We start from the raw sequence: 13284 nt of genomic DNA, 5'->3' as shown, positions 1-13284 counted from the left end.
TGAACAAAGGTCACCATGAAAATTTCTCCTGTGGCGTAATGGAATAATATTTAATTTCTGATTAATCATACTCTGTTCAATATGTACTCATTACAGAGGAACCACAACTCCATACACGACAAAATAGAACACATACATCCAACAATGAACAAAGCAAATCACCATTTGCTGTGTAACCGAACAGCAAAGTAATTTTATGTTAGCACTCAATTCCAAGCTCACAAAACGAACAAGAACAATAAAGGCTGAAGAACGACGAAAATGTGTCCCTTGGAGACACCCACAAGCCCAAGATAAATTGTCCTCGCTACTAAGAAAGTTTGAAGTACAAGATCAAGGCGACAGCAATGACAAGAGCTGCAATAATGGTGCCAATAATCCACTTGTTCCTGCTCATCCTCCTTGACATGGCAGTCAAAACTTTCTTGCTCTTTCCTATGTTATCATCCACCCCATGCAGCTGCAGCAGAAGGAAAGCCATCAGATTACAGTGGCACGTATTTTTGCCAGTACTGCTGCAGGGCAAAATTTATAGTCCCTCGGCAGATAGAAAAAATAGACGGTCATACCTATTACAGCTTCAACTAGAAAGCTATCATATATATAATAGTCAATGATATAGAATCTCAATGCTAGGCACTACTGCTGAGACAAGAAAAAGACAAACAAAAGAGAAAACATACAGCGACACGCCAAAAAACACAAAAAAAAAAAAAAAAGGAACAAAAGCAAATGATAACCAAGAGTGCCGCCATGTGAATGTTTCAAAGTGAAGAACACCAGAGCACAATTAACTTGCAGTTTCAAATATCACTCGAAAGAAAAAGTCAGAGGAGGTAAGATACACACTGAGATTAAAATTGAAGAAAACGACAAACTAAAAGACAACCTGCTTATTGTAGAGATTACAGTTGAACAAAAAAATTGAATCTGGAAAACCTTAGTGAATAATTACCGTGCTATGAGCATGCAAGAGAGACTGTCGCTGAGAATGCAAATCTTGAAGAATTGAGACACCAAGCTCCTCTGTTTCCAGCATGGTTCTTCTACCTTCTTTAATTCTGTCACCAGATTTGCCTAATCTATCCGTTGACATCATTAATCTTGCTCTTTGATCAGCCGATGCCTATTGCATACACATCAATCATTTACATCAAATAACAATCTAAAAAATCAATGAAGAAGGAAAAAGGAATGTGCCAACATTCACCAGTTAACAGTCCTCAATATCAGAGACTAAAGTTTCAATTTACCACAATGGGGAAGCCAAACAGAGTAAGAATTTTAGAAAAATAAAAGAGTTAAGACAGCCTGTATCCCTAGAGCCAATAAATTAAGAAATTCATCATTTAAATGACCGAGTGAACTGCAATAATATATCACCATGGGACTAAAAGAAGATAGAAACCTGGAAATCTCTTTCCTATAAGTTACCACATCTACCATAAAACCACTACCAGATTATGAATCACCACGGCACTTCGAAAAAAACAAGAATAAAAAGGAAACTATGCAATTTCAGACATACTGTGAGTGCATCTGCCATGCCTGATTCCAACAACTCATCTCGGGCAGCTGCATTTAAGTTACCAGAGACAATTCTCTTGACTTCGCTTTTCAGATTATTCAGATCTGATTTATATTCCCTCAACTTAGCAAGAAGCGCAGCCTTCACGTTAGGTTGCAAACTTCTCGCCTCAAGATCCATTTTCCGAATCTGAAACAAAAACGAGAAACATCCCATTCAATACTGAGAATAGGAAATAATGGATATCAATTTCCCCAAGGACTCAAGTAGGTACCAGTGATTCTGCTTCATCAATTCCAGACTTTATCTCAGAAACTTTTTGTTTCTTTTGCTCTGCAGATGAATAAGACATCATAATAATGCCAATGGTTTTTGGTGGACATTGAGAAAATAATGTCATAACTATTTTTTTACCCTACTAATCGAGGTTGCAATGTCCTCCTTCTATGAGCAAAAATTGAAAGATTGGGGGCATTGCAAATAGGGTGGTAGATTGAGAAGGTAAGTCTAGTTTCCCCCCCCTTTTTTTTATAAGTAAATTATTTCTGTAACTACTAAAAAAAAGAAGGGCAGGGGGGATCCATCCAGCCACATCATATAAGCATATGTACAAAACCAAACTATGAATCAATTTCTACTAATATCCATGACATCAAATATATACATAGAGGAATGACATGAGCAAAGTAGTAATTTGACATTTATCGGTTGCCTTCACAGTAGGTGGGATGGTTGTAAGTGGAGTTATAAGGAGTTTACAGATTTACAGAATAAAATTTCAGGAGTTTGTGAGATGCGAACCCTAGAAAAACAGAAAATTAGAAAATATTAGAGACTAGTTTAAGAGTCGTGCATGAAGAGAATTAAAGAGAGAGAAGATCATAAAGAAAGATAGAAAGGACAAGGAGGAAGAAGCTATACAATTAATACCTTTAAGAAACAAAAATACTCAATATTTCACTATTTAACTCTACTCTTTTTTTAGCACATCATATCTAACTGTTTAAGATTGATACCAACGAAACCAATCCAAGTAAAATCGCTCTCTCAAGGATATCGATTAAACATTTTGGGAGATGGATATATCAAACCCTAACTGTCTAAGAGTGATACCAACCAAACCAATCCAAGTAAAATCGCCCTCTCGAGGATATTGATTTTGAAAAGACCCCAAAAGAAGCCAATAAACATTTTGGGAGATGGAAATATCAAAATTTTGACCACCTAGCGTGCAAATCAACAGAATGTCAAAACCACAAATCAATTCTAAACGCTAATCTACATTCCAATTTATCTTATTTTTCTGAGTTTATCCAGCTCAAAAACATCAACATGTGTAGATAAATTCCAAAGATGAAAGTACATTCATACACAAATCACATATAAATTTAATCGGAGAAATTAAAAGGAGGGTTATCTAGTACCTCCATTAAGAGCACCAGCTGCCGTACACTTTCTTGAGAGGTTCGCAGAGAGCTCGCAGTATTGGCGTTCGTATCCTTCGAATACCTCACTCATCGTCCCCTAACCTTCAATTCTTCCTGTTCAATCACCGATCATCACGTATCCAACAACACCATCAACCATCAATCAAAGATCCCATCAATCCCATTCAGAAAAATTCATCCGCAAAAAAAAAAAAAAAAAAAAAGAAAAGCAAAATCGGAATGTTTCAATAGAAAACAGCCTGAAAACCCCTAATTCAAACAAAATCATGATAATCAAACATAGAATGGAGGATGTTAAGATCGAATTAAATGGTTGGACCTGAGACGACCGGAGATTAGATAGCCCGCCGGTAGTGGATCTTCGAGAAGGTGGTGGAGGTTGCTTTTTTTTTATTTTCGGAATGATCAAACGGCAAATGCGGACGGGTATCCCTTTTAATCCTTAAGAATTACATGGCCTGCGATTCATTCGATCTAGACCGTTCGTTGTAAAGAACGGTCTACAATGTGTCACATAATTTATTTATTTATTTATAGTTTAAAAAGTGTGGTATATTAAAATTGTTTTTCTATTTTGAAAAGGTATTCTAAATGCGGCAAAAGTCCGATGGCGGATTTTGGCGACTTTCTGTGAATTTCAGCAGCGCTACAGAATGAACTGTGAAAAATAGTAAAATATATTTTACGGTTTTAAAAATTGAAAAGTATTTTATTGAAAAATTAAAGAATATTTTTTTTTGTCAACTAAAAATAGTTTGGTTTAACCACGATTTTTTATCGTACCAAATATAAAAAATAAAAAAAAAATGCTTTTCATAAATCATTTTATGCCCAAACAAATTGAGCCTTAATATATTTGTTAATGAATTTAATTATGTCAAGAATATTTGGTTCTTGGTTCTGATTTTGTACTAATTTTTTAATTACGTTGAGTGATTATCTCTTATTATGAATCAGTATGGATGATATATTAATTCTCCCTAAACATTAAAAAAAATAAAATAAAATTGTAGCTTTCTTTTTCACTTACGAGAGAGAAATCCGTCTGGCCAAGATGGGAGGTTACATGCAAATATTGTGTATAACTTCAAAAAGTGTAGTCTCAAAGAACTAGCTCAATCGGCTGGGATCACATCTAATGAAGCAGAGGTCACTAGTTTAGATCCCTCTCTTTTCTCTTGTGCAAATGTGTCAAAAAAAATCAGAAAGTGTAATTTCCTAATGTTGCACGACACGTGGAGTTGTGGATGATAAATTCACCCTCTAGGGTTCGCTTGGTCGGGAATTCGGTACGCGTTTCTGACAGATGTGCAAATGAACGTGAATGTATTGGTTTTGCGTGCAACTGTGGGTGGGATAATGGGATTGGAATTGGATCTTTTGTGGTCAGTGGAAGCGGGAATATTCGGTATTGGGCATAACGGGCCTTGGCCTTTTCGCGAATTTAAGATGGGGGACTGCGGTACAGTGGTAACAAATTTCCATTGTAGAAACAAGAAAGCATTGGCCTCTCCTATATCAATCACTTCTCACCACGTGTAATGCGAAAAGGTCAAAAGAGTTTCCTGTAATGGAATTAACCTTGACGAAAATTTCTTAGGAACAATGAGATCAACAAATTGTGGTAAGAAATTAGAAGACAGAATTTGCTGTCTCAGTAAAAAGTCCAAGAGTGAAGCTTAAACAATCCAAGCTCAACTAAACCATTGTATTATCATAGTGTAGGGACTCTAAAAGTATACAGAGGAAAATGGTGCAATTTGATGGTTTTGGTACAGAAACTGATGAGCCAAATACAAAAATTCAAGTGGAGGGGATCTACTCAGATCCCTTGGTATATCAAATGGGCACTAGAGACACTCCAATGGAACCATTCCTCTCCTAAGTTCATGAGGTGGAAAAGGAAAGCAGCATTGAGGATCTAAGTAGGAAAAGCAAACCATTCCTCTCCTAAACCCTAAAGCAGCAATAGCGCCAAAAAACAAGATGTTCGAACCGAGCGTTGAACTCGATTCTGTAGTTTTTCTTTTCCCTTTAATCAGTTTGCATCTCCTCCAGAAATTTAATCCTGTGAGTTCTAAAACTCTCAACTGTGGATATCAACATCCAACCACAGAAGACCGCCTTCATGGTAAAGCCGGTATATACCTGAATTTCGGCAAACAATAAGGCACATATTTCAGGCCATCTAAAATTTTCCAAAACGCACTATAATCTGCAATCCTCCAAGCCGAAATTCTCTTCATGCTGTAGTCTCACTCGGCTGAACAAGCACAGTCCCATCAGGTGCAGGAACTCCCGCTGCTTTTATTTGCTTTTTCTGCAGCTGCTCCAATTCAGGTGCAGGGAACACTTCCGATTGCAACGAAGGGGATATATTCTTCACATGCAACCATGTCAGTTGCCAAAAACTATCCCCCCCAATTGTATCACTGGGTGAGAGTAATCCTGTGGTCTTCATCACAAGTAGGGTGTTCTTGAGAAGCTCAGGAATTAATTCATGAATCTTCTCACTACGCCTTCCCCTGAATTTTATGTTCATATATCTCTCCATACGATTAAGAACCCCCAGCCATAGTTTGCAGAAAGAAGGTAACTGCCAGAGATCCAACAGTAACTGTAAGAACACTTTCGACATGAGTTTCATGGCTATAACAAGTGTTCCCTCCATATTTCGGTAGTCCTTTGGAGAGTTACCCAGCGCAATTTCCACTAAATCGTCAAGCAGTGTGAAGATCACCACATCAAAACACTGCAACCACAAGGTATTAGGAAGGTGAATCCCATCCACTCCTGCAAAAGACCTCTGTAACATTAAAATAGCATGATTCCTCACTTCTTCTCTCTGGTCCAAACACACTTTCCTCAAACCCTGCACAAGCCTTAGCCACATCTCCCCGATATCTTGCTTAACTTTCGTAGCAGCCTCCTCACCCACAGCAATTGTAGTCTCGCAAGACCACCTTACTAGACAAACAACAGAACCTGCCATCATATCTAGGGCAGAAACAGACCGATCAACCTCCCCAACCCTAGACTCGCCAAACTGCCTTGCTGCATCCACACAAAGAACATAATTAGATGGCAGAAGGTGTGCTCCATCAGACATAATAAATGCTAGCGCCTCAAACCCCACTTCAGATGCTTCTGGATGCCGAGCTGTGATAGATAGCAAGGAAATAATAGTGCGCCAACCCACATGGGATCGGATATGAGTTGCATTTGCTTTTACAAGGCGCATAACTTCTTGTGTGATGTGTTCACAATAAGCATCAGCAACCCGAGCGTCAAGTTTTAAAACCACTTGCAGTGACCTGAGGAGTTCATCAGTCAGGTTTTCCTTATAGGGAAGCAGACGCTGGCATATCTTAAGGAGCCCAAACACCGCCTTTTCCACCAGGGTGCAAGGCATAATGGTCGACTGAACAATATCAGATATGTGCTCGTAAACACCTTGCCAGATAAGCATTATCCTGTCTCGGTTATTCAGCGTAATTGCAATCAGCAACTCCAGGCAGAATACTGCAGTGTCTTCATCATCAACAGAGCTAGTTCCCTTACGGAGTCGGTCTGCGGCCAAGATAAGGGCCTTCACAAGCTGCAACAAAGACTCAGCTTGGAGAAACTTGCTCTCTGTAAAAATGCTGTCAATGTGGCAAGTCTGTATAGTCTCGCGAGTGCGTTGCTGAGCTGCAAGTTGTTCTTCTGTTGGTTGTGTCATTGGCTCTTCAATATCAAAAGATAAGAGCTGGCTGAACCGGCCCATCAGGCCAGATGATTTACGAGTGGGCACAGATGGCACATTTGATATTGACAAGGAAGTAGTAGCAGGTTTCCCCCGCTCTGAATCAGAAGAGGGCTCCATATCAGGCACTGCATCACTAGCCAGGCTCGTAGGTACAAGGCCAAGCTTGTGCAAGCTTAAGACACAGTCCAGTATGTTCTTCCAGCCAGAACGGATATAGTCACCATAACTATTTGCTATAGTGAAAACCGTGGCGGTTGCCATCCTGACTTTGGTGTAATCTCCAAGAGCAACAATAGCTTCCTCTACAGATAATGGAGTCAAGAGGGTTGTGAACTTACAGAGAGACACGATCAAGTCATCCAATACATCATTGAGGTGATAACATGCTGCAATTTTGGCGATAGACAAGAATCCATCAATGCAAGTTTGTAAAACATCTTCGTGCTCCACCTGATCAAAAACCACTGAAATGGCAGCAATGGTTGGACCTGACAGGATAGCAAACATGTCGTGGATGAGGAGCTCTCTAGAGTCACAGATAATGAAAGGAGAGACATTTTTAGATTTGTGCATCACATTAATCCAACGGCTCGATGCCATCGCTGGAAACCCAGTACTTTGGTCAGGGATCATCTGGATTTCATTCTCACAGATTGAGTGGTAAAGCTCCGACAGGAACTCACGAGGAAGATCTTTCCCTCCATTGATTCTCCTATTATTACGGATAAAGTCTTCTTCAGTCATCTTTTTCTTAACCTGTGTATTGTGCTGATCTGTGTTAAGCATTATAAGTGAATATGACAACACGAGAGCAACATCTTTATTCACTAATATATGTGGTGACTGCTCATAATATCTTTCTGAAAATGCCTCAAGCACCCTGTGTATTTTTTGGGATTCTCCAGGCAATCTAAAAGTTCCCAAGAAAAGACGCAATGCAGTATCTAAATTCATCTCTCGGAAATCAAAAGTCCTAGCAAATTCATGAAGCACCTGAACACAAAATTCATCGTGATTTCCTAGATAATCCCCAACAAGATTCCTATCTAACCCAGCCGTGTACCTGAAAAAGCATGCCACACTCGGAGGGTCAAGTTTCTCAGGCAACAAATGCATTCCTTGAAGAAATTCTAGACCTTTCTTAGGATCCCTATTAAAGTGGTCAGCTCCGATCATCAACTTTCTCTTGATGTACTTCACCTTACGTATAAATGGAACCCAACAATTAGGGTCACTATAGTTCTCGCATGTCATTGTCCAGAATGCCTTATATCCCTCATCATCTATGGAAGCTTCTGATGTAGCTGGTTCATCGCCTATCTTCTCAGCCATACCCTGAACCATTGATATTAAACCATCCAGGGCAAGAATATGCATTGCAGACAAAGGTCCATTCACAGAAAATGCACTTTTTGATAATAGGTTAGCAAGGTCTTCAAATACATTATTGCAGGTTATGTCACAATCAAAATTTGCATACATCTCGGCCATAAATGTCTGCTGTCTGCAAAGGTCAACCAGAGCCTCCATAGCAACCTCCTGCTGTTGGTATGAAGAGCCATGCTTGCTTTGCGCAAGCCTCAAAAGCACACATGACAAGAAAGCTTCAAGCTGCACTTTGAGCTCAGTTCGTAAATGATGATACAGATTAAGAACAATGCTACATACTGTTGAGAGAATCAGCGGACTCATCGATGAACCAAATTGCATAAGGTTATGAAACAATTCATCTTGAACAATGGCCAATAACTTCGGGTGTTTATTAATTGAGGGCCCAGCCAATTCAATAGCCGAATTAATTAACCCCAATGCAAACAACGGAACATCTTCATCATATGCTATAGGATTTGATCTAGGACCAAATTCGACGTGCTCAATGACATTCAACAGAGAACAGAGGAAGTGAAATATCTCCACCATGCATGGGACCCCAAAGGGTTCCATCATAACTTTCTCATCATTTTTAGTCGCCTCCATTCCATTACTAACCTCAGTTATGTTCTCATGCATCCCACTATCACTTGTCCCACTAGCTGATGCGCTCATAGGAGCCTTTGATGCATATGTGGATGATTGACCATCATATTCAACTCCGGCATTGCCATTTTCTAGCTGTTTATTTTCAGATGTATGATCCTCGTCTTTTGAACCCACCTGCAAAAGAATGAGGAGAGAAAATTGAGTTTCATTAATTGACAGGGAAAAATAGATATGCTGGTTCTAAAATCCAACAAACTAAGGAGGCAGAGCACTCTGTAGATTACCATTCAAACTAAAACTTAAGTACTGTTAATCATTCAAGCTTCACCCTGGAATCATTAACTCATAAACACTAAATGGTCATAAACACAAAGCATACTAAATTCTCCTGAAGAATCCTAAACAAATTTTCCGGTTTTCTTATGGCAACTCATATAATTACGTTGCATCACATCACAATGATTATGATGGTGGAAGCATCTTTTACTGTTAAACTGGTGGGAACATTACATGATACATCAAGGAGGAAGGATGTGCCAAGAATAGTTACCTCTTTACGGACAGATGACCCGCTTCCATTAGCCAATGCATGTTCTATGTTGTTGATATCAGGCAGGTGAGAAAAAATACACCTAACCAACTCATGCATAGTATGGCGTGCTATCCGCTGTAACAATTCACCTTTAGAGCTAGCCTGATGAACTACACGAAAGCATGTATTTACAATATTGCAGACATGCTGGTTACTCAACCTAACTGATGTCGCACTCTTCATGCAAGCTAGAAGAACCTGAAGTATCTTCATCAATACCACTTCTTCAGAGGCAGGATCAGTGACCTCAAACCGGCAGCTTGTCACAGCATCAACTATTAAATGCATAGCATCACCAACATTTACAGTATCAAGATCAAGTATGTCAAGGCTCAATATCTTGTAAACAGATGACAATGCAACTCCTGTGATTGGTGCACCAGTTTCATCAGATTGTATGACATCCAAAAATGGCTGGAGGTACACAGCTGGGTCGATCTTATGCCACTGATGTTGCCAAGAAAATATACGTTTTCGTAATTCTTTCAATGAATGGATTAGAGAGTGCTCTAGATGATCATCATCTGCCACATAGCGAACTCCCCATCGAACATTTCTCCGCATCACAGCCAAAACAGCACCTATTTCAGAATTTACCATACATGCTAAAGCACCTCTGGAAGGCTTAGCAGGAGATTCCTTCCTTTCATCGTTATTGGTTCCAAACTGTGGATTTATATGCTCCATATTCACCACAGTTTCTTGATAGATTTTAATCTATGTTCGAACCACGCATCCAGAAACCATACATACAAGATTCCAAAACCTGGCCAAATCATTCCATTCACTTTATTAACATAGGCATTTGTCACAAATTAATTCAAATATCAATATGTGTGAGATTCAATTGTTAAGAAAACAGAAAATATAATCGAATATGTAGCTTTTAAATTACAGTTATATACTACGTTGAAGTAATAAGGCAAGGAGAAATGGACATAACAATAAAATATAAGCTTTACATTGCAAAGCAAACATTTTCTGGATTCATGCAGTACACGTAAAGAATGAGGAGAAAAAAATCAAACAAAGAGTTCCTTGATAATAAACCAGTGAATTACCTTATTTGTGAACAATTTTTTTTTTTTGGTCCCTTTCATTCTTCATCAACGAAGCATACAACTCATATAAAGAACAATATGACTTTATAAAAATAAAAAATAGAACTTCACGAAATGCCAATTCGCTACTCTAGGTTGGAGGCAATACTGTTAAAAAAAAAAAAATCAAGCAAGACACGTAGTTCGCACTCAGTGTGGCCTTTAAGCTCACACGGCATAATTCAGTTACTACCTATTTCCTAGAACTAAATTGCTTAATCATTTATTCCAGCCTTTAGCTTCCACAATTCGAAAAACTAAATAATGAAAACCCATTTGAGTATTAACGCATGGAGGCGTACACTGACAAGATAAATCAAAAACAAGGAAAAACCCAAGCACCAATCCCGATTACCAGATCTAACCAAATCAATAACTTATGGTCTCAAACTAAATTATCACATAAACAATACAAGAAAATTCTAGTTGAGCATCACGTGAAGCTCTCGTAGCATGACCCATCAAATCCAAATCAATTTGAATGGTACAAAAGCAACAAATTCAGATTAACAAAACAGATCCAAACAGAAAAAAAAAAAAAAAATAGCGTACCTTTGAGGATCCCAGGATGAGATTTTGGTTCAGGGACCTTGCAGAAACTGGATCAGGCGAGAGAAGTAAGCTGGGGGGTTTTGTCACATGGACATGGAATCGAAATGGGTCTTGGGCCTTTTGGCATTTGACGCGAAGAAATTTGGGTAATCGATGCCACAGATCTTTGAGTTTAGGCCGAGCGTTTCCTCGCGGTTCAGAGAAACGTTTCGGCCTGTTGCAAATTATACTTTTTCAAGCCAAGACGGAGAAACAATGCGAAAATCAATTTTCGTCATTCGGCCTATCCAATCAAAGTTTTTTTTTTTTTTTTTTTTTTTTTTTTTTTATAGCAAATTCTAACCATTTGGGTTTTAAGTGAATTGAATTTAGTTAGGGTTTGTTTGGAATTGCGTTTGAGGGGTCTACAAGTGCTTTAAGACTAAAAAAATCATTTTAAATAAAAAAATATTCGTTTGGTAAAAAAAAATTAAAAGCCCTTTTGAGGGTTCAAAAAGCCTAAAAATTTGACAAAATGCACTTTTGGCAAAAGTTTATAAATAAGCTTTTGCCTAAAAACTCTTTTTGACATAAAAGCTCTATTTTTCAAACGGAATCTTAAACAGACTCTTAGTGTATTCAATTTTTATTTTTATTTTTATATTTTTTTGACATATTCGCACAAGAGGGGGAAGGTGATTCAAACTAGTGACCTCCGCTTCATTAAACATAGTCCCAGCTAATTGAGCTACCTCTTGGGGACTAGTGTATTCAATTTTAACAATTAGGTAAGTTTTATCAAAATTTTAGACATACATTTCTATCAATTTGTCATCCAATTAATTAATTGCATTGCGCAGCCAATAAACACAGAGTAACCGGTTTAAAACTTGATAAAACTTAACAATCTTATTGTTAAAATAAAAAACTAAAATGCTAAATTAAAATCATGCAAAAAAAAACTAGGAAATAAATTTAGTTTTTCTCTAAATTTTATTCAAGCCCATTACATAATGGAGTCACCAAACAACTAATTAGCCTTTTGCTCCAAATTTTCATTGATATTAGAAAGGAGAAAGATTTGTGAATTGTATTTAAAAATTGTTGCAATTGATGAGGGAGGGTATGATAGTAAAATTTGTATACTTTTACTATATTCTCCTACCATTATATGCCAAGAAAAAGAGATATTTATTCCCTATGTTTATTCTATTTCCATACAACATTACTAATTTGACTCAATCGCATACAAATTTATTAGCAATGAAGGACTTATATGTCTCTAAAAGCTTGAAAAGGAAAAATGACAGCATGCTATCAATTTATAATATTTTTAAATCCCAAAGTTTTAGAAGTTCCAATTGACCCTCCAAATTACATGACTCTTTCATAGAGTCTCCATATCTTTTTAAATCCAATGAAAAAAAAGGTTAAAATGTACACTATACTCCTATCTTTTTATGTAAAAAATAAAAAATTATGCCATTAGATTAAAAAAAAAAAAGGGCATAGTTGTATTTTTAAAAAAAATTTAATGGGGTAGAAGGACTATTTTACATGCTACCCATTTAAGTTAACTAAAAAATTAAACTAATTAAAAGGGTTAAAAGATTAGAATTCCACATTTTTAAATTTTAAAGTTTAAGGTGACATTGAAAAATGCGTTGTAATTTGAGTAGCTGATAATTTCCCATAAATATTTGTAATGTGTAAATGGTGAGAAACGTTACTTTTTGTAATGCTATATATACTCGATAAGAATCTACCTCCCATTTACCAAAAGCTCTATTCAATAATATAAAAAATATAAAAAAACTAGTTTTCATCTTAATCCATTTTCATGCTCCACCATAATATGTTTTTTTATCGGGTAAAGTTTACATACTCCCATCAAACTATCACTCAATTGACAATGTTCCCCCCAAAACTTTTAATTGTGACAATGTCTTCTCAAAACTACAAAAACATTGTCAATGACCCCCCAAGACTAGCAATAAGACAAAAATGCCCCTATAGATTTTTCAATAAGACAAAAATACTCCTATAAATTCAAAAAAAAAAAATGATTTTTTTTAAAAATAAAAAAATTTAATTTTAAAATAATATTTAAAAAAAAAAACAATTTTTATTTTTAAAAACGGAAATTTTTATTTAAAAAAAAAAACTATATTTTTTTTATTTAGTTTTTAAAAACAAAAAATTTCATTTTATTAAACGAAAATTTTATTTTTTTAAACGTAAATTTTTCTTTAAATAAAATTATAAAACAAAAATAAAAATAAAAAAAACGAAAATTTTCAATTTTTATAAAAAAAAAAAATCGATTTCTTTTTTTAATTTTTTTCTTATAAAATTGA

General features: G+C 36.7%; 2 protein-coding genes across 2 annotated transcripts; both read right to left on the bottom strand.

Moving 5' to 3' along the window:
* Positions 1-36: 36 nt before the first annotated feature.
* On the bottom strand, positions 37-3400 carry VTI13 (vesicle transport V-snare 13). Its single transcript, XM_059596443.2, has 6 exons — positions 3296-3400; positions 2953-3069; positions 1803-1861; positions 1529-1717; positions 956-1126; positions 37-460 (listed from the first exon to the last, which is right to left on the bottom strand). The coding sequence occupies exons 2-6, from the start codon at positions 3044-3046 to the stop codon at positions 311-313; spliced, it is 663 nt and encodes a 220-aa protein (XP_059452426.1). The 5' UTR covers positions 3047-3069; positions 3296-3400; the 3' UTR covers positions 37-310.
* A 1249-nt stretch (positions 3401-4649) lies between these two features.
* LOC132180644 (ARF guanine-nucleotide exchange factor GNOM) lies at positions 4650-11226 on the bottom strand. Its single transcript, XM_059593537.2, has 3 exons — positions 10949-11226; positions 9255-10062; positions 4650-8878 (listed from the first exon to the last, which is right to left on the bottom strand). The coding sequence occupies exons 2-3, from the start codon at positions 9981-9983 to the stop codon at positions 5219-5221; spliced, it is 4389 nt and encodes a 1462-aa protein (XP_059449520.2). The 5' UTR covers positions 9984-10062; positions 10949-11226; the 3' UTR covers positions 4650-5218.
* Positions 11227-13284: the final 2058 nt, after the last annotated feature.

The sequence above is a fragment of the Corylus avellana genome, chromosome 5, assembly GCF_965113065.1.
Source record: "Corylus avellana chromosome 5, dhCorAvel1.hap1.2, whole genome shotgun sequence".
Classification (NCBI taxonomy): domain Eukaryota; kingdom Viridiplantae; phylum Streptophyta; class Magnoliopsida; order Fagales; family Betulaceae; genus Corylus; species Corylus avellana.
This window is presented reverse-complemented; position numbering and strand designations above follow the sequence as displayed.